Here is a 20,426-nt window from a genome sequence, read left to right on the forward strand (position 1 = left end):
CAGGGCCTGGAAGGGACTTGGGCTATTTGGGCAAGAATATTCAAAGCTGGGTATAGAAGAGGGGCATGAGTTGGGCACCCCACCCTGGATCCTACGGGTCCTTTGCCTGAAGGAGGCCCCCTTAGGGATCCTTGAAGCTCAGACTCCAGGGCAGAGGCCTTGGTTATGTGCATGTGAGGACAATACTGCACACAGCACTGTGTTTTTATGTTCAGAATAACATTTAGTGTGTAAAATAAAAGATACGAAAGCTCTTTGAATAAAGAGTTAACCTTATGGAACTGGGAGTTTGGTGCAAAAAGGATTGAAGATTAATCACCTAAATACAGTCTATTTCCTTTGAAGTTATACCGTTACCCTGCTACTATCAGAGCCCATCTCTTTAACGCCCCACCTTTGGCCGTTCCCTGCTCTTGCCATCATTGGAGGATTTGCTTTCGATCCTCTGTGTCTGCTGTGAACTTTCTTCTCACCTCAGCATCACATTCTGCCACTGACATGATGAAACACTGAAAAGGCAAGACGGTCTCTTATTCATTAAAAACCAAAGCTTTTTAAGCAAACTGGTTTTAAAAAGGTTTTTAAATTTTTAATGACCATCAACTTCTTCATTTGCAAAGCAAGGTAAAGTAAAATAAAAGGAAAAGACAAGAAATTCTATTGGGAGAGATGAGGGGACTGATATGTATAATTACAGGATGTGAAGCCCTATCTGGCGTTCCCCCTGGGCAGGCACCTTGTAACAGCCAGGAGGGGACCAGTGGGGACAGTGGTTCCTCAACAGCTTTTTGAATTTTGCTTTCTTTGTGCCTGGTTGAGGACCTTGAGAGCAAGAGACCAGACTTCTCAAACTTAGTTGGCCACAGAATCTTCTTTTTTTTTTTCCTGCAAAGCATCTTGCTTCACCTCACACTTCAGGCAGTCCTGCACCACTGCCCCTTTCAGTTGCTGAAATTTCTCTAAGAAAGCCGGACAGACACCATTGACATTTCCTGCTTCTTCTTCACCAGGTGAACCTGTGTTTTGATCAGTTTGTCTACAAGCTGGCGGACCAGATCTTTGCTTACTACAAAGCAATGGCTGGCAGGTATGAGAGCCCCAGGGCTATGTGCAGCAACGCTTCCTAAGATTGCCACCTGGAAGGCAAGGTTCTCTGTTGCAAAACCTCCCTTCTCCTTTAGGACCTAAGGAAATCTGAGTGATTCCGTGGGCCTGGATTCGGTGCTAGAATGTAGGAGAAAGGAAAATAGGCAGATGTGGTGCTAGATCTCATGGAGCTTACAGTCTAGTGAGGAAAACAGACATTAATAAAAACTACTGAATGCACAGTGTCAAGGGAGGTTCCTACGAAGGACAAGCTAATGGGAATATATGACAGTTAAACCTGAACTAGTCTTTGGGATGGGTAACTGGAAGGGCTGTCCCGAGAAAGTAACCTTTGAGTTCACATCTGAAGTTGATAGGACTTGATTAAGTAAAACTGGGTGAAGAGTAGGGCTAGAAATTGCAGGCAAAACAAACTACTTGTGCAGAGTCCCTGTGGCAGAAGCATAAGATGAAGAGCATGCCTACTTCTACTTTGTAGGGCTGTTGAGAGGATTAATGTGAATTAGTACACGTAAATGTCTCATTCACGGACCACAGAGTGGGCAGCCTGCATGGTAAAGCTGGGCAGGTAGGCAGGGCCCAGGTCTTGCGGCCTTGTAGGCATTTGTCCTAGGAGTGGAACACCATGGGATAGTTTCCACAGCATGACAGTGACCCAGTTTGATTTTTATTTTTAGAAGTTTGATCTTTTAAAAACATTAAACTGTAGAGAACGGATTGGAGGTGAGCAAGAATGGGAGTATGAAGGCCAGACAGAAGGCCAAGGAAGAGGAGAGATCTGGGCATATGCCAAGTTTTACAGGCTCATTGGTATTGTCAGTATGGGTTGATTTAGACCTCCGAGAATTCCTGGGTTTGAGGAACCCATAATAGTACTGGTCAAAAAAACCCTGCCTACATAGATAGACAGATAGATAGATAGATAGAGATAGAGATATTTCCCTTTTTATTGGAAATCCCAGTGTACCAACCAGTAGTTTCAAGGATTGTTACTTTTTTTCCCTACAATAAAAATTTGCTTTGTTTTGCTTTCAACAACTTGAGTTGTTCTGATGGAGTTCAGACAGGAGGTGGTATACAGATGCACAAGTGTCTGTTAACACAGAATGTGCATTAAATGAAGTGAATGGCTCTTAAGGATGTAAACTATAGAAAGCATATGCATAGGGTTTCAGGGAAAGCACAGAGAACACAGCCTTTCACAAAGGAGTCACTTCACAAGTGTCTGGATTGAATTGCATGGGGTTCTAACAATGAGTGGGCTTCCAGCTTCTCTAAGATAATTTTCAAATATGCTGGTCCATTGTCTGTGTAAACAAACTCAGACTTGTCAAACCCTGGGTCCTCTATATATTTAATTTACAAAATATCCTTATCTGAAATAGGAATCTTAATCTGTATCCCTCCTTATAAGATCAGTGGTTTGTCAAAGATACGGGAAGTTGGGGGAGATTGTGAGAAGTTGGGAGAGTCAGAGAGCACAGGAGGGACAGAGTGATCTAGATCATTGCTGTGCATCAGAAATACAATGCAATCACAAATGTTGGGTCACAGATGTAATTGTAAATGTTTTAGTAGCCATATTTTAAAAATTAATTTAATACTATATTTTATATAATCATTATATCTAAAATATTATAATTTCAACATGTAACCAATAAAAAGTTATTAAGGAAATAGTTTTCAATGTTTTTTTTCCTAAGTCTTCAACATCTAGTGTGTATTTTATACTAATAGCACATCTCAGCTTGGACCCGCCACGTTTCAGGTGCTTAGTAGACTCACCTGGTGCGTGGCTAATGTATTGGACAGTGTAGATTTAGATGATGTCACTTTCCTGCTTAAAAACTTTCCGTGGCTTCAGTTACATCTAGAAAACATCTAACATCCTTACTGTGGCTTATATCGTCCCACATGGTCTGGCCCCCAGACTAACTTTATAAATTCATTTTTGCACCATACTCTCCAGCACACCTGCCCCTTATCTACACTGACCATTTTTCCTTTTTCTCAACGTACCAAGCTAATCATGCCTGAAAGATTCTTCTCCCAGATCTTTCCATTTTTAGCATTTAGGTCTCTGTCCAACAGAACCTCTTTAGAGAGGTTTTCCCTGACCTCCTAACATCAAATGATCCTGTTTTATTATTTTCAGAGCACTTACTACTCTTCAATCCATGGCTCAGTGTAAAAGATCATAATAGAACATCTAATTCATAGGATTGTTGTGAGATTAAAAATGACTCTCTGCATGTACGTGTATGCCTGGTGAATAGTAAATACCATGCAGATATTTACTGTTATCTGAAATTATTTTATTCCTCTGCCTATTTATTTATTATCAGTCTCTCTTTACTAGAACGTAAGCTCCATAAGGACAAGAACTTTGTATCCTCAGTACCTAGAATGTTTCCTGGGATATACTAAGCAGGGACTCAATTGCTTTTATGGTGAATGAATAAAAGCAAGAAAGCGTCTCAACTTCTGTGTTGCCTGTCTTTAACGCAGAAATTCTGTTTCACGTGTTGAGCTTTTTGGGCTGAAAAAAATTAGAAGAACTTTGCTCTAGATCAGAAAAAAAAATATTTAAAATATATAAGATAGCACTTCATGAGTAGATCCTGTGGTTTAAAATACACATGGCTGGGTGATTGATCACCATTCACCGTCATGTTTACTGGCCTTATTTCACTTTTATCCCTTCCAGTGTCCTGTTGGATAAACGTTTTAGGGCTGAATGTAAGAATTATGGAGTCATCATTCCATACCCACCATCCAACCGCTATGAAACGCTGTTGAAGCAGAGACACGTCCAGGTATGGTGACAGAGGTGGAATGGGCAGGAGAGAGGAACTGTGACGTTAGCCTAGAGATTGGAAATCAGGACTGCTTACCATCTTCCCTGGGTATTGCCCCGCGTGGGCTGCTGACCATGGATGTAACACCCCCTCAGAATCTTACAGTCAAGAGGCATTGGGCTTCCTTTGGTTCAAGTTCTAGGCTTCTCAGCCCAGCTGCCATTCACCTCTGATGAGTAGCGGCCACCTTTGTCCTCCCATCATAAGCTGCAGCCCACCTCCTTCAGTCGAGACTAATGTTCAGAAATGGGTAAATCTACCCCTGAACAGGGCCCATTATGGTTTCTTTTTATGGAGTTAGTCTCTGTTAACATTTGACCCCAGATGTAGAGGAAATTCTGCCAGGAACTAGAAACATATCCCTGCTTAAAGATGTTCACGTGAGCCTGGCAGACAAAAATAAGAGATGCTCCAGCAGACCTTGCATCCTACTCCTAAGTCCTGCTGTCAGCCACCCAGTGTTGAAATGGCCTTCATGCTGTGACCTCTGTGTGCACACGTGTTTGTGGAGAAGACCTGGGTGAAGGGAAGCAGGGCTGAGACTGAGAAGATGCCCTGGATAAAGAGGAGAGGATTTACCCTGGAAGCCCTGGATATTCCCATTACTCTGAGAAATCTAAGAAATGGAGAATCATAAGAGGAAAAAAACATTTTCACCTCTGCCAAGAGTAGGGGGTCAAAGAGAGTTTTTCCTTCAGCCTCTCAGAAGATTACAGCTATCAGTTACCAGTGCAGCTAGAATTAGTCACAGGACATTAATCCTGAGCGCTCTGTGTGTGCTATAAGGAGCCTTAGTTGGTGGAAAATCTCTCCCCAAAGGGAAGCAGAAAAAACTAAAATAGTTGAGAATAATCCTTGGGCACCTAGCAAAGTGCAGTGCACACAACAGGTACTCAATAAATGTTCATTGCTGTCTATGTAGCATCTGCAGTAATGCCCATGTGTACCCCAGTGGAAATTATCCTAAGCTATATTTTCCAGCCTGTAGTCAGCCTTTCGCCTCATGCTTTTTAAATTCATCCCCATAAAGGTACACGGTAGGCCCTTGCTGGGGGGACTGCTACTCCCTGGTGACTGTGAACTGGGGCACAGGACGGATACAGGAAGAACTTCAAAGGTAGATTCAGGATGTCAGCAATGCATGGGGTACCAGAGTGTGTCCTGAGCCTCCTCCTACAGTCTGAATGCATCGTATTTTTCCTCAACTTTTTTTTTTTAATAGATCTTTATTGGAGTATAATTGCTTCACAATACTGTGTTAGTTCCTGTTGCACAACAAAGCGAATCAGCCATATGCATACACATGTCCCCATATCCCCTCCCTCTCACCCTCCCTATCCCACCCCTCTAGGTCATCGCAAAGCACCGAGCCGATCTCTGTGTGCTATGCTGCTGCTTCCCACTAGCCAACTGTATTACATTCAGTAGTGTGTATATGTCCATGCTACTCTCACTTCACCCCAGCTTCACCCTCCCACCCCATGTCCTCAAGTCAATTTTCTGTGTCTACCTCTTTATTCCTGCCCTGCAAGTAAGTTCATCAGTACCTTTTTTTTTTTTTGATTCCATATAAATGTGTTAGCATACAGTATTTGTTTTTCTCTTTCTGACTTACTTCACTCTGTATGACAGACTCTAGGTCCATCCACCTCACTACAAATAACTCAATTTCGTTTCTTTTTATGGCTGAGTAATATTACATTGTATATATGTGCCACATCTTCTTTATCCATTCATCTGTCGATAGACATTTAGGTTGGTTCCATGTCCTGGCTATTGTAAATAGTGCTGCCATGAACATCGTGGTACATGTCTCTATTTAAATTATGGTTTTCCCGGGTATATGCCCAGTAGTGGGATTGCTGGGTCATATGGCAGTTCTATTTTTAGTTTTTTAAGGAACCACCATACTGTTTTCCATAGTGGTTGTATCAGTATACATTCCCACCAACTGTGCAGGAGGGTTCCCTTTTCACCACACTCTTGCCAGCATTTATTGGTTCTGGATTTTTTAATAACGGCCATTCTGACCTGCGTGAAGTGATACCTCATTGTAGTTTTGACTTGCATTTCTCTAATGATTAGTGATGTTGAGCATCCTTTCATGTATTTGTTGGCAATCTGTATATCTTCTTTGGAGAAATGTCTATTTAGGTCTTCTGCCCATTTTTGGATTGGGTTGTTTGTTTTTTTGATATTGAGCTGCATGAGCTGCCTGTATATTTTAGAGATTATTCCTTTCTCGGTTGCTTCGTTTGCAAATATTTTCTCCCATTCTGAGGGTTGTCTTTTTGTCTTGTTTATGGTTTCCTTTGCTGTGCAAAAGCTTTTTAAGTTTCATTAGGTCCCATTTGTTTATTTTTATTTCCATTTCTCTAGGAGGTGGGTCAAAAAGGATCTTGCTGTGATGTATGTCATCTAGTGTTCTGCCTATGTTTTCCTCGGAGAGTTTTATAGTGTCTGGCCTTACACCAGGGCCTTTAACCCATTTTGAGTTTATTTTTGTGTATGGTGTTAGGGTGTGTTCTAATTTCATTCTTTTACATGTAGCTGTCCAGTTTTCCCAGCACCACTTATTGAAGAGGCTGTCTTTTCTCCATCGTATATTCTCACCTTCTGTATCAAAGATAACGTGACCATATGTGTGTGGGTTTATCTCTGGGCTTTCTATCCTGTTCCATTGATCTATACTTCTGTTTTTGTGCCAGTCCCATACTGTCTTGATTACTGTAGCTTTGTAGTATAGTCTGAAGTCAGGGAGCCTGATTCCTCCAGCTCTGTTTTTCTTTCTCAAGATTGCTTTGGCTATTCAGGGTCTTTTGTGTTTCCATACAAATTGTGAAATTTTTTGTTCTAGTTCTGTGAAAAATGCCAGTGGTAATTTGATAGGGATTGCATTGAATCTGTAGATTGCTTTGGGTATACAGTGATTTTCACAATGTTGATTCTTCCAATTGAAGAACATGGTATATCTCTCCATCTGTTTGTAACATCTTTAATTTCTTTAATCAGTGTCTTATAGTTTTCTGCATACAGGTTTTTTGTCCCCTTAGGTAGGTTTATTCCTAGGTATTTTGTTCTTTTAGTTGCAATGGTAAATGGGAGTGTTTCCTTATTTCTCTTTCTGATTTTTCATCATCAGTGTATAGGAATGCAAGAGATTTCTGAGCATTAATTTTGTATCCTGCAACTTTACTAAATTCATTGATTAGCTCTAGTAGTTTTCTGGTAGCATCTTTGGGATTCTCTAAGTATGGTATCATGTCATCTGCAAACAGTGACAGTTTTACTTCTTTTCTGATTTCGATTCCTTTTATTTCTTTTCTTCTCTGATTGCTAAAACTTCCAAAACTATGTTGAATAGTAGTGTTGAAAGTGAGCAACCTTGTCTTATTCCTGATCTTAGTGGAAATGGTTTCAGTTTTTCACCATTGAGAACGATGTTGGCTGTGGGTTTGTCATATATGGCCTTTATTGTGTTGAGGTAAGTTCCCTCTATGGCTACTTTCTGGAGGGTTTTTATCATAAATGGGTGTTGAATTTTGTTGAAAGCTTTTTCTGCATCTATTGAGATGATCATATGGTTTTTATCCTTCAGTTTGTTAATATGGTTTATCACATTGACTGATTTGCATATATTGAAGAATCTTTGCATTCCTGGGATAAACCCCACTTGATCATGGTGTATGTTCCTTTTAATGTGCTTTGGATTTTGTTTGCTAGTATTTTGTTGAGGATCTTTGCATCTATGTTCATCAGTGATATTGGTCTGTAGTTTTCTTTTTTTGTGACATCTTTGTCTGGTTTTGGTATCAGGGTGATGGTGGCCTCGTAGAATGAGTTTGGGAGTGTTCCTCCCTCTGCTATATTTTGGAAGAGTTTGAGAAGGGTAGGTGTGAGCTCTTCTCTAAACGTTTGATAGAATTCACCTGTGAATCCATCTGGTCCTGGGCTTTTGTTTTTGGAAGATTTTTAATCACAGTTTCAACTTCAGTGCTTGTGATTGGTCTGTTTCTATTTCCTGTTTATTCCTGATTCAGTCTCAGGAGGTTGTGCTTTTCTAAGAATTTGTCCATTTCTTCCAGATTGTCCATTTTATTGGCATATAGTTGCTTGTGGTAATCCCTCAGGATCCTTTGTATTTCTGCAGTGTCAGTTGTTACTTCTTTTTCATTTCTGATTCTTTTGATCTGAATCTTCTCCCTTTTTTTCTTGATGAGTCTGGCTATTGGTTTATCAATTTTGTTTATCTTCTCAAAGAACCAGCTTTTAGTTTTATTGATCTTAGCTATTGTTTCCTTCATTTCTTTTTCATTTATTTCTGGTCTGATCTTTATGATCTCTTTCCTTCTCCTAACTGGGGGTTTTTTGTTGTTCTTTCCCTAATTGCTTTAGGTGTAAGGTTAGGTTGTTTATTTGAGATGTTTCCTGTTTATTGAGGTAGGATTGTATTGCTATAAACTTCCCTCTTAGAACTGCTTTTGCTGCATCCCATAGGTTTTGGGTCATCGTGTTTTCATTGTCATTTGTTTCTATGTATTTTTTGATTTCCTCTTTGATTTCTTCTGTGATCTCTTGGTTATTTAGTAGTGTATTGTTTAGCTTCCATGTGTTTGTATTTTTCCACAGATTTTTTCCTGTAATTGATATTTAGTCTCATAGCATTGTGGTCGGAAGAGATACTTGATACGATTTCAATTTTCTTAAATTTACCAAGGCTTGATTTGTGACCCAAGATACAATTTATCCTGGAGAATGTCCCATGAGCACTTGAGAAGAAAGTGTATTCTGTTGTTTTGGATGGAATGTCCTTTAAATATCTATTAAGTCCATCTTGTTTAATGTATCATTTAAAGCTTGTGTTTCCTTATTTATTTTCATTTTGGATGACCTGCCCATTGGTGAAAGTGGGGTGTTAACGTCCCCTACTATGATTGTGTTACTGTCAATTTCCCCTTTTATGGCTGTTAGCATTTGCCTTATGTATTGAGGTGCTCCTATGTTGGGTGCATAAATATTTACAATTGTTATACCTTCTTCTTGGATTGATCCCTTGATCATTATGTAGTGTCCTTCTTTGTCTCTTGTAATAGTCTTTATTTTAAAGTCTGTTTTGTCAGATATGAGAATTGCTACTCCAGCTTTCTTTTGATTTCCATTTGCATGGAATATCTGTTTCCATCCCCTCACTTTTAGTTTCTATGTGTCCCTAGGTCTGAAGTGGGTCTCTTGTAGACAGCATATATATGGGTCTTGTTTTTGTATCCATTCAGCCAGTCTATGTCTTTTGGTTGGAGCATTTAATCCATTTACATTTAAGGATATTATCCATATGTATGCTCCTATTACCATTTCCTTAACTGTTTTGGGTTTTTTATTGTAGGTGTTTTCCTTCTCTTGTGTTTTCTGCCTAGAGAAGTTCCTTTAGTGTTTGTTGTAAAGCTGGTTTGGTGGCCCAGCACCACTTACTGAAGAGGCTGTCTTTTCTCCATTGTATGTTCTTGCCTCCTTTGTTGTAAATTAGGTGCCCCTATGTGCATGGGTTTATCTCTGGGCATTCTGTCTTGTAGCATTGATCTAATTTTCTGTTTTTGTACCAGTACCATACTGTCTTGATTACTGTAGCTTTGTGGTACCGTTTGAAGTTGGGGAGCCTGATGCCCCTAACTCCGTTTTTCTTTCCCAAGATCTCTTTGGCTATTTGGGGTCTTTTGTGTTTCCATATCAATTGTAAAATTTTTTGTTCTAATTCTGTGAAGAATGCCATTGGTAGTTTGATAGGGATTGCATTGAATCTGTAGATTGCTTTGGGTGGTCTAATCATTTTCACCATATTGATTCTTCCAATCCAAGAACATGGTATATTTCTCCATCTGTTTATGTCTTCTTTGATTTGTTTCATCACTGTTTTATAGTTTTCTGAGTACATGTCTTTCACCTCCTGAGGCAGGTTTATTCCTAGGTATTTTACTCTTTTTGTTGTAGTGGTAAATGGGAATGTTTCCTTAATTTCTCTTTCTGATTTTTCATTGTTGGTCTATAGGAATGCCAGAGATTTCTGTGCATTCATTTTGTATCCTGCAACCTTACCAAATTCGTTGATTAGCACTAGTAGTTTTCTGGTGGCATCTTCAGGATTTTCTGTGTATAGTATCATGTCATTGGCAAACAGTGACAGTTTTACTTCTTCTTTTCCAATTTGGATTCCTTTTATTTCTTTTTCTTCTCTGACTGCTCAGAACTCTATTGAATAAGAGTGGTGAGAGTGGACATCCTTGTCTTGTTCCTGATCTTAGTGGAAATGCTTTCAGTTTTTCACCATTGAGTATGATGCTTGCTGTGGGTTTGTCATATATGGTCTTTATTATGTTGAGGTAGGTTCCCTCTATGCCCATATTCTGGAGAGTTTTTAACATAAATGGGTGTTGAATTTTGTCAAAAGCTTTTTCTGCATCTATTGAGGTGATCATATGTTTTTTATTCTTTAATTTGTTAATGAGGTATATCACATTGATTTGCGTATATTGAAGAATCCTTGCATCCCTGAGATAAATCCCAGTTGATCATGGTGTATGAGCCTTTTAATGTGCTGTTGGATTCTGTTTGCTGGTATTTTGTTCAGGATTTTGACATCTGTGTTTATCAAAGAATAACACAGTAAACACACAGATATACTTTGTAGCCAGATTCATGATTATTCATGTTTTAACCATATTTGATTCACTTTCTTTTTCTCATATATGTGTTTTTTCTCTCTCATAAATATAGTAAGTGTAGTTTAAATATATGTTTATAGTATATATAATTTAAAAAACATATATATATATATAAATATTAGGTTGACCAAAATGTTTGTAACATCCTATGGAAAAATACCAAATGAACTTTTTGGCTAACCCACTATAATAAAATATATATTTTAATATACATACTTTTTTCTTAGCCAGTTGAGAGTAAGTTGGAGACATATGACACTTTACTGCTGATACCTCAGCGTGAATCTCCTAAGAACAAGGACATTCTTTCATCATCCAAATAGAATTATCATACTCAGGAAATTTAATAATACTGTTTTCTTCAGAGTCCCTATTTGTCCTGGCCATGTTGTTTATAATTTTAATACAATTTCCTATCAATGCATTGCATTTAGTTGTCATGTGCCTGTGTAAACAAACCATAAGTAACCTTGTATCTCTCCCTCTCTCTCTCTCTCTTCTGTGCAGCTGTTGGGTAGATCAATTGACTTGAACAGACTCATTACCCAGCGCATCTCTGCCGCCATGTATAAATCCTTGGACCAGGCCATCAGCCGCTTTGAGAGTGAGGACCTGACCTCCATCGTGGTAAGAGATGGGGGCCCTTGTGAGTTCTGCTCTGGGACTCCTCAGACTAGAAGCCTCATTGGGGGTTGTTGTTAGCCCGGTACTGAGCTAGTTACAGAGAAGCAATGGGTCTCTTTCTCATCTGAATGAGACGGGAAAAAAAAAAAGATTTAAAAAGAAGAAGAATAATCTTACCTTCCTGGTTGCCTAGAGAATGGGAGTGGAGGGGGCGTCTTGAGATCTCTAGAAATGGCCAGCCCTGGGGCACAGCTGCTTGTCGTTTAGGATCCTACAGCTCTGTAAAGTAGCTGGGTGGTCCTAACAAACCAGGGAAGGTTACACAGCAGCGTCAGCTTCGTGGGTGTGCAGTAGTATAGAGCCCACAGAGGCTCTTCACTGGTTTAATGCTCTGCTGTCACCATCTTGGAATTCTTAATCATTTTCTAACAAGGGTCCCCACATTTTCATTTTGTGCTGGGACGTGCAAATTATATAGTTATTCCTGATGCACAAGCATGGGACAGGTCTGCTACCTTCTTTTATTAATCAGCAATTTGAACTACTCTCTGCTAATTCTTTCCAAGAATTAGAATAACTTGATTGATCAATCTTTTGGTGAATCAAAGGAAGCTTTTAACGCTTCAAAAGCAGATGAGTAGAAGGAATGAGAGAAGTAGAAAATCACCATTAGAACACCACAGTAGTAATGGTTGCAGGCAGGATCCAATAACAGATGCTAAAATTAGCGGGCAGAACTTTGCGAAGAGTATTTTATGATTCTTCTTATTATGAGGTTTCTAGAATAGTGAGGTTTATAGAGACAGAAAGTACAGTGGTGTTTGCCAAGGAATAGGGAGTTAGTGCTTAATGGGTACAGAGGTTCAGTTGGGGAGATTAAGAAGTTCTGGAGGTGGATGGTAGTGATGGTGGCACAACGATAAGAATGTATCTAACCCTAATTTAAAAAGGGTTAAAATGGTAAATTTTATGTTATCTGTATTTCACCAAAGTTTTTAAATTACTCAAAAATTTTAAAAATACTTAGAGAAGAAAAAGCATTCTTACATAGTCTCGAATTATCTCCTTTAAGGTATTTATTAATTGCAAAGGGAAGAATACTAATTTTACAATGGGGAAATCTAGCAGACACCATCTTTTTTTTTTTTTTTTTGCAGAATATTTGTTATTTTTATGTTTTCTCTTTTTTTTAACATCTTTATTGGAGTATAATTGCTTTACAATGTTGTGTTAGTTTCTGCTGTATAACAAAGTGAATCAGCTATACATATACATATATCCCTATATCCCCTCCCTCTTGCGTCTCCCTCCCACCCTCCCTATCCCACCCCTCTAGGTGGTCACAAAGCACCGAGCTGATCTCCCTATGCTATGCGGCTGCTTCCCACTAGCTATCTGTTTTACGTTTGGTAGTGTATATATGTCATGCCACTCTCTCACTTCGTCCCAGCTTACCCCCTCCCCCTCCCCGTGTCCTTAAGTCCACTCCCTACGTCTGTGTCTTTATTCCTGTTCTGCCCCTAGGTTCTTCAGAATCTTTTTTCTTTTTTTTTTAGATTCCATATATATGTGTTAGCATACGGTATTTGTTTTTCTCTTTCTGACTTACTTCACTCTGTATGACAGACTCAAGGTCCATCCACCTCACTACAAATAACTCAATTTCGTTTCTTTTTATGGCTGAGTAATATTCCATTGTATATATGTGCCACCTCTTCTTTATCCATTCATAGCAGACACCATCTTAACCAAGCATGAAAGGTTAATATCACCAGAAATAAGGTATATTCATGTATCCCTTGATATGTATGCATAATGCAAAATGCATAATCTCAATCTAATCATGAGAATATATCAGATAAACCCAAATCACATGGCATTCAAAAATGAACAATGCGGGCTTCCCTGGTGACGCAGTGCGTAATAATCTGCCTGCTGGGCTTCCCTGGTGGCGCAGTGGTTGGGAGTCCGCCTGCCGATGCAGGGGACATGGGTTCGTGCCCCGGTCCGGGAAGATCCCACATGCCGCGGAGCGGCTGGGCCCGTGAGCCATGGCCTCTGAGCCTGCGCGTCCAGAGCTTGTGCTCCGCGACGGGAGAGGCCACAACAGTGAGAGGCCCACATACTGCAAAAAAAAAAAAAAAAAAAAAAAAAAACAATGCTTTTCAAAAGCATCCAGATCATAAAAGACAAAGAGATACTGAAATCTGTTAGAGATTGGAAAAGGCTAAGGAGACGTGACAACTCAGTGCAATGTGGGATTCTGGATTGAACCCTAAAATGGAAAAAAAAAATGGTGAAATTTGAATAAGGTCTGTCATTTAGTTCATAGAATTGTACCAATGTTAGTTTCCTACTTTAGGTAACTTATGTAAGAGGTTAACATTGGAGAAACTGGGTCAGGAATATGCAGGAAGTCTGCAGTTTTCACAGCTTTTCTGTAAGTCAGAAATTATTTCAAAATAAAAAGGATTTTTTTTTTTTAATGGACAAGGTGGTTTTTTAAAAAGGGACTGGGACTTCCCTGGTGGTGCAGTGGTTAAGAATCCGCCTGCCAATGCAGGGGACATGGGTTCGATCCCTGTTCCAGGAAGATCCCACATGCCACAGAGCAACTAAGCCTGTGCGCTGCAACTACTGAAGCCCGCATGCCTAGTAACAAGAGAAGCCACCGCAACAAGAGAAGCCACCGCAATGAGAAGCCTGTGCACCACAGCAAAATGTAGCCCCCCCACTCACCCCAACTAGAAAATGCCCACACAGCAACAAAGACCCAATGCAGCCAAAAAAATAAATAAGTTTAAAATAAATTAAATAAAAGAAAAAAGAAAGAAAGAAAAAGGGACTAAGAACTAGGACTTTAGCATCAGAAAGACCTTGGGGTCCCAGTCCTGGCCCCGCCACTTAACTAGCTAGGTGATCTTGGGTGAGTTGCTTATCTTACACTGCAAGCCTGTAGTACAATGGAGGAAATATCAGAATCCACCTCATAGACTTGTTGAAAGGGTGAAATGAGATACTGCCAGGAAAGAGCTTTGCCTAGTTCCTTGCCCTTAATGAAAATAGCTTATGAAAAAAGAGAGGAACATAGAAATTTTGACCTACAAATGAGGTGCTCTCAGGGTAGATTCTCAGAAGCATTTCCAAGAGAACTTGACCCAACTGCCCACCAAAGTACTGGGTCACTGACTTTGAGAGACTATGGTATAGCACAAGTTCTTCTGGGAGATCTACTTTAAGAAATATTTTTCTTTGCCAAATGTTAGTAGTGATTATCTCCAAGAGGTGGGATTTTTGTTTTTATCTTCTTTGTTTATCTGTATCTTCTAGTTTTCCAGTAATGAATGAGCATATCTTATGGAAAAACTGGTTTTGGGTTGTGTGTGGGTATCTATGGCCTCTTCCCAGCCCTTGAAAGGCACTGAATGTTCTTTTAGCTGTGAACAAAATCAAAACAAACAGTGAAAGCCTGTGTTTGTCAGGTGAGGGCAACATCCTCCAGGAGAGTAGCCACTTCCCATGAAGCCCATGAAGAGGAGAGCCCAAGGATGCTCTCTCCTGTAGGGTCAGGAGGCCCCCACTGCCTTGGCTGAGAAGCCTTCTGCCTCTTCTGAGAAACAAAGCAAGGGATATGCTCCCCTCAGCCCTTCCCTCCACCTTAGAAGCTCCGTCCTGAGATAGGGGAGGGGGTGGCTTGATGCCCAGTTGGGAGGGTTGCGGAGATTTCATCGGTCGGTGGCCCTAATCATACGCAGCTGAGCAAGTAGATTCTCGGAGGGATCTGATGCCGAAGTTGAGAGCTGGCAGCCTGCAGGCTGTGTTTTGTTTAGGCTGTGAAGCATATTTGAAATTTGGAGGCAACACTTAACACTTGGAAGAATTCGAATAAAACTGCAGAAGCTCTGGCAACCTCAGACCAGCCTTCCCAGATAGCAGCAATTGCCTAGAAATGACTAGACTTTCCCATCGGCTGGGCTGGGCTCTCTTGGGTTTGCCGCAGGCCCTGTGGCACGACTCCTTCATGGGATGACCTACCAGGCCTTGCTGTGCCTGAGTTTGAGACCCCTATTCTCCTGGCCCGCCTGGACCACAGAGCTGGTTTAACGGCCAAGTGCGGCTGACACTCAAGTTTTCCGGTTCCCGTGGAAAAGCCCTTTCCACTACTTCACAGAAGTTGCCCGTTTGGGTGTTTTGTTTCCCCAGTGCTGCTTCTCTGTGTTGCCCCCCAGTAAACCGGCTTTAGTATAGAGAGCTGACATCCTCTCAGAATGGACCACCCCTGTGGCCTTCTAAACCTCTGTGCCTTGATGCACTGAGCCCTGCATCCCTCAGGCAAGTGCCCTCTTCTGATTGAAAGGCTGGAAGTACACGGCTGATGCAAAACACAGTTTGCATTACATAATAAAAACTCCTGGGGCATGGCGGAAGAAGTGGACCTACATTTCCAGCACCCTCATATCAGCGGAGTTGAGCACTCTCTCCTTCAGTCTCTGATGCCCATCTGTGAGACCGTTAAACTCACAGAACATTGGAACAGAAATTGTTCCATCCCAGTTTCTCATCTTGTAGCTCTCTTCATGGTAACAGGGCACCTCCGTGTGCTAAGGGACTCAGTGATCTTAGAAATAAAATCATGCACATTCATTGCATTTATTTATTTACTTATTTACTTACTTACTTACCCACCTAAGTGAATAGGAACAAAAATGCCGTCCAGCTAGCTAGGCCCCAAGAGATGGAAGCAGACAGCTGATTCTGTATTTCCACCCTTCATTTCCTTCAAGGTGCACAGTGACTGGAAACTTATTCTTCAAGCTACCATTCCAGAATTGCAATCCAGATTTTGGCCTTCTTTCAAGGGTTGGCAAGATCTGCCATCACTAAGCCCCGTTCCGACATAGTAACAAATCATCAGATGGCGTGAAGTAGCCGCTCCACCTTTATCTGGCAGTGGCTCTCCAATTTGCCACGGACAGCTCAGCCCGGGGCTCCCTCCTCCCCCTGCTTGTCTCACTTACCTGCAGCCAGTTAAGGTTGCTTTGATGCAGTATTTTGCCCCCGATTTACAGCCACAGAATCTGAGTTTCAGAGAGACGAAGCTCCAAGATTGGAAGCGTGGTCTGGGCCTACCACACTCTGGACCCCAACCAGAGTCAGAGGGTTCTTGTGGCTGATGAAAATAAAATTGAATCTCTGGTGTGAGGCCACCTCCTATGACTGTAGACAACTGGGCTCCAAGGCCCAGCTCTTACAGCTGGCCCTCTGACCATCCCACCTCCTGGCCACACTCTGGGGAACTGCCTTTGCCGACGTTCTTTTAGCTTTTATGTTGTAAAGCCATCTTTACTTTTCAAAGGGCTTTCTTAGTCATTGCTTCTTTATTCCACGCAGCTGTGTCACAGGGGCCAAACACATGTGACTTGGAGTCACAAGACCTGGGATCACATCCTAAGCCCTGTTCTGTATTCACTCTATGACCCAGAGCGAGCTCCTTCATCCTCTGAGCCTCGGTTTTCCCCTCTATGAAACAGGGGCAGTCATACCCATCTCAAAAGAAGGCTTAACCACTACAGTATAGGAGTGTCCTAGAGCATCACAGAGATGCTTTCTGCACAGGACTGTGCTTTGATTCTCTTTGATAGCAATACAGCAAGGAACTAAAGCCAGCCCAAAGAATTTTATCCTTTTTACTTCCTCCAAGTGCAGTGACCTGCTCTGTCCAGATATTATCCACTCTGCTCCTGTTCTCTGCCTGAAGGTTGGATTCCAAATGACCAGGGCCCACAGCTCATGCACGTCCTTCGTCCATAGCTTGCAGCCAAACCTTTGCCAACATGTGTAACCAAACCCTGTGTGACTGAGGGGCACAGGAGGAGTCCAGATGAGGGAACGTTCTGCCCCCAGCTGTTTTTTAAATTTCTATAGTATACAACTGTTAAGAATGTGAACTTTGGAGCCCAGCTTCCTGGATTTGAAGCCAAGTTACTGCACTTCTTAAAGCCTAGTTTCTATATGTATACAGTAAGAACAGCCATCGTGCTGACCTTTTAGGGGTTTTTGAGCATGAAGTGAGTTAACACATGTAAAGTGCTTAGAATACTGCTTGGCATGTATTAGACTGAACCATAAAAAATTACTAACATTGAATGGTGTTTGACCTAAAAAACAGTAGTTTCACATGGTCCAACCTAATTGTAAGTACTTAGTAGGTGGTAGCTCTTTTGATTGCTTTCTGCAAGGTGGAGATAGCCTCTGGTGATGGATGGATGTTCACAACTTTCTTTTACTTTACTTGCAACTCAAAGGGACAAGCTTTTTCCTTACTAACCTAGAAACTGGAGAGCAAGTAGTCATGCTTTTCTACCCAGGGGGGTGCAGACAAGGGATTTGCTCATGGTCTGTGGTCCCCTTCTGTGGGCAGGCATGCAGCCTCCCTGGGCATGGTCTGGTACTTCCTTCACTCAGAAGAAGGGAACGTCGCATACTACTGTAGGCGGTCCTAGTCCCATGCTGGCCGTTATAAAGTTGTCTGAGGGGCCCTCGCCTGCATGAAAGGCATCTGTCAGATAATGGTGTCTGCGTGCAAGGCGCGTGTGTGAGTCCTCAGCAGCCGTGGGCTCTCTCTCTGGGCAGGAGCTGGAGTGGCTGCTGGAGATCAATCGGCTCACACACCGGCTGCTGTGTAAGCACATGACCCTGGACAGCTTCGATGCCATGTTCCGGGAGGCCAATCACAACGTGTCTGCCCCCTACGGCCGCATCACCCTGCACGTCTTCTGGGAGCTGAACTTCGACTTCCTCCCCAACTACTGCTACAATGGGTCCACCAACCGGTAAGGGAGTCTCTGTGCAAAGCAGAGTGGGGGTGGCGGTGGAAGCAGCCAGCTGTCTCCTCCAGACAAGCCCTGTCAGTGTCATCAGGGCCTGGCTCACGGCCAGCGTAGAATAAGTATGTGCCAGAGTCACGGAAGGGTCTGGGAGGAATCCACACACTTAGCAAGATGGACTTCCAGTTCTCTAAAGATTTGGGACTTTCAATCCTCTTGTGCAGAGATCTGCACACTCCAGCCCACGAGGCACCTCTAGTTGCCAGCTCTTTTTGTTCAGCCTGTGAGCTCAGAATGGTATTGATATTTTGAGACGGCTGGGGAAAAAATCCAAAGAATTATAACTTGGTGACAAGTAGAAATTATTTGAAATTCACAAAGTGTTATTGGAACTCTGGCATCCACGCTCACTCATTTACGGCTTATGAGCTTGTTTCTGGGTGCTTCTGTGCTACAGCAGCGTCGGGTAGTTGTGACAGAGACCATCTGGCTGGCAAAGCGGGACATATTTGCTATCTGGGCCTTTAAAGAAAGTTTGCAGCACTCTGCTCTTGAGGAAACCAAACTGCGGGTGGAGGGTCCAAGCCCTGGAGAAGGCTGTTTCCAGGCCCACCCTGTTCTCGACTTTCTTGACCACCGTCTGAGCAGCTGCAAGCCCAAAGTCGAGCCTGTGAACCTGGATTACAGTGTTCCCATCTATGAAAAGGAGACAGGAGTTAAACGGGAGTCTGTCAGAAGTACCTGTATAGGCCACGGCCTAAGAAACAGTGTGGGTGTGCCTGATGAGGAAGGGCTCCCGCTATATCAAGTCCCGTGAAGAAGAATATTAGGACCCAGTTAACTCCTGCCCCATCTCTTTTCTTCTACTAGTTTTGTCCGAACTGCCATTCCTTTCACCCAAGAACCGCAAAGAGATAAACCCGCCAACGTCCAGCCTTATTACCTCTATGGGTCCAAGGTGAGTGGTCTTGCCTGTGTCCTACTTCTAAGAGGACTAGTGAGCAAAAGCAGATAGAAGAGTGTTCCCCAAATCAGAAAAGCAAGAAGCCTGGAGTTACAGAGGCAGCAGTGAAATCCAGGCAGAAACAACTGCAAGTATATTCATCTTTATTTGTTCACAACTAGCAGGGATGAGGGTGAGCGCAGACCTGGTGGGGCTGGATTCTGGGCAGGAACAGCCTGGGGAGGACTTTATGAGGCAAGCAGGGAAATAGGCCTGTGGGTCTCCTTGTTTCGGCGTCCCATCTCCTCCTGTTCTCGGTGGATTCATTGGGGTATCATCCTGCGATTCTGGGATTTTGTGCTCTGTGAAGATGAGGGATTTGCAGATAGGAAGCAGTTGGGAAGGTGGAGCTTTGAAGGAAAGCCCAGATGGCCGGAGTTAGAGCTGAGAGGTCTCCTCCTGTCTCTTTGCTGCTTTGCTCACAGTGCCAGTCCTGACACCAACAAAGCTTCCCAGGTGGTGCCTGTTCTGGACCTTCAGTCCTTTGCCGTTCGTTAAACAGACATTCCTTAGGCCCCCACTGTAGGCCAGATGCTGGGCAGGTTCTCCATGCTGGGGATTTAGCAGAGGTTGAAGCAGACGCATCTCCACCCTCCTCCAGCTCCATTTCCACACCCGGGGTGGGCACTGGGGGACACCCTTCACAAAGTCTTACCATCACCATGACATATGTAGGAGATCGTTTCTTACCCTGTGGGTTTGTGTGGGAGAACGCCACAGAAAGGGTGCAATAGCTCAACAACAACGGCAAAAAAGCCAAGATTTTTTTGTGTGTGATGGATGAAAAATGGCCACCTTTGACCCCATTTTCACAAAATAAGCACAGAGGGACTTAGAAGAAGAAGTGACTGGATAAATATAGCATGGTTAGAAAAGGTGCTTCTCTAGGTCGGGAGCCCTAGATTGGGAAGTGTGAGGAACCAAGATGAGTGCCTTTCACTTGGGCCTGAATGTGGGGCTTAGAACGTCTTAGGATGATGCTGAGAGAGTACAGGTGTCTTCTCCAGAGCAGCCAGTCTGGTCAAGGCAACTCTCTCAAATCAGGGAACCTTTACAGACAGCACTGTAGACAGTCGCAGTCATGGCATGAATTAACAGTCACTCACAAAGTAACTCCCTTTGCAATACTTTTTCAAACCTTGCTGATTATACCAAGGAGCAAGTCTTATGTTGGTGCTAATATGTCTTTAATACCTTTCCAACGACTGCTAATCTCCCTTTTTTTTTTTTTTTTTTTTTGCGGTACACGGGCCTCTTACTCTTGTGGCCTCTCCCGTTGCGGAGCACAGGC

The 20,426-nt window shown here is 42.3% G+C and overlaps 1 protein-coding gene across 6 annotated transcripts in view; it reads left to right on the forward strand.

Moving 5' to 3' along the window:
- CYFIP2 (cytoplasmic FMR1 interacting protein 2) overlaps nucleotides 1–20,426 on the forward strand; it is a 112,418-nt gene that overhangs the window by 42,449 nt on the left and 49,543 nt on the right. For all 6 annotated transcript variants that reach the window (XM_065874235.1, XM_065874231.1, XM_065874234.1 and 3 more), the window contains 5 exons: nucleotides 1,011–1,087; nucleotides 3,815–3,923; nucleotides 11,189–11,308; nucleotides 17,939–18,138; nucleotides 19,003–19,090. In XM_065874235.1, coding sequence (XP_065730307.1) covers nucleotides 1,011–1,087; nucleotides 3,815–3,923; nucleotides 11,189–11,308; nucleotides 17,939–18,138; nucleotides 19,003–19,090 — 594 coding nt within the window. The remainder of the gene's footprint in view (nucleotides 1–1,010; nucleotides 1,088–3,814; nucleotides 3,924–11,188; nucleotides 11,309–17,938; nucleotides 18,139–19,002; nucleotides 19,091–20,426) is intronic.

The sequence above is a fragment of the Phocoena phocoena genome, chromosome 3, assembly GCF_963924675.1.
Source record: "Phocoena phocoena chromosome 3, mPhoPho1.1, whole genome shotgun sequence".
Classification (NCBI taxonomy): domain Eukaryota; kingdom Metazoa; phylum Chordata; class Mammalia; order Artiodactyla; family Phocoenidae; genus Phocoena; species Phocoena phocoena.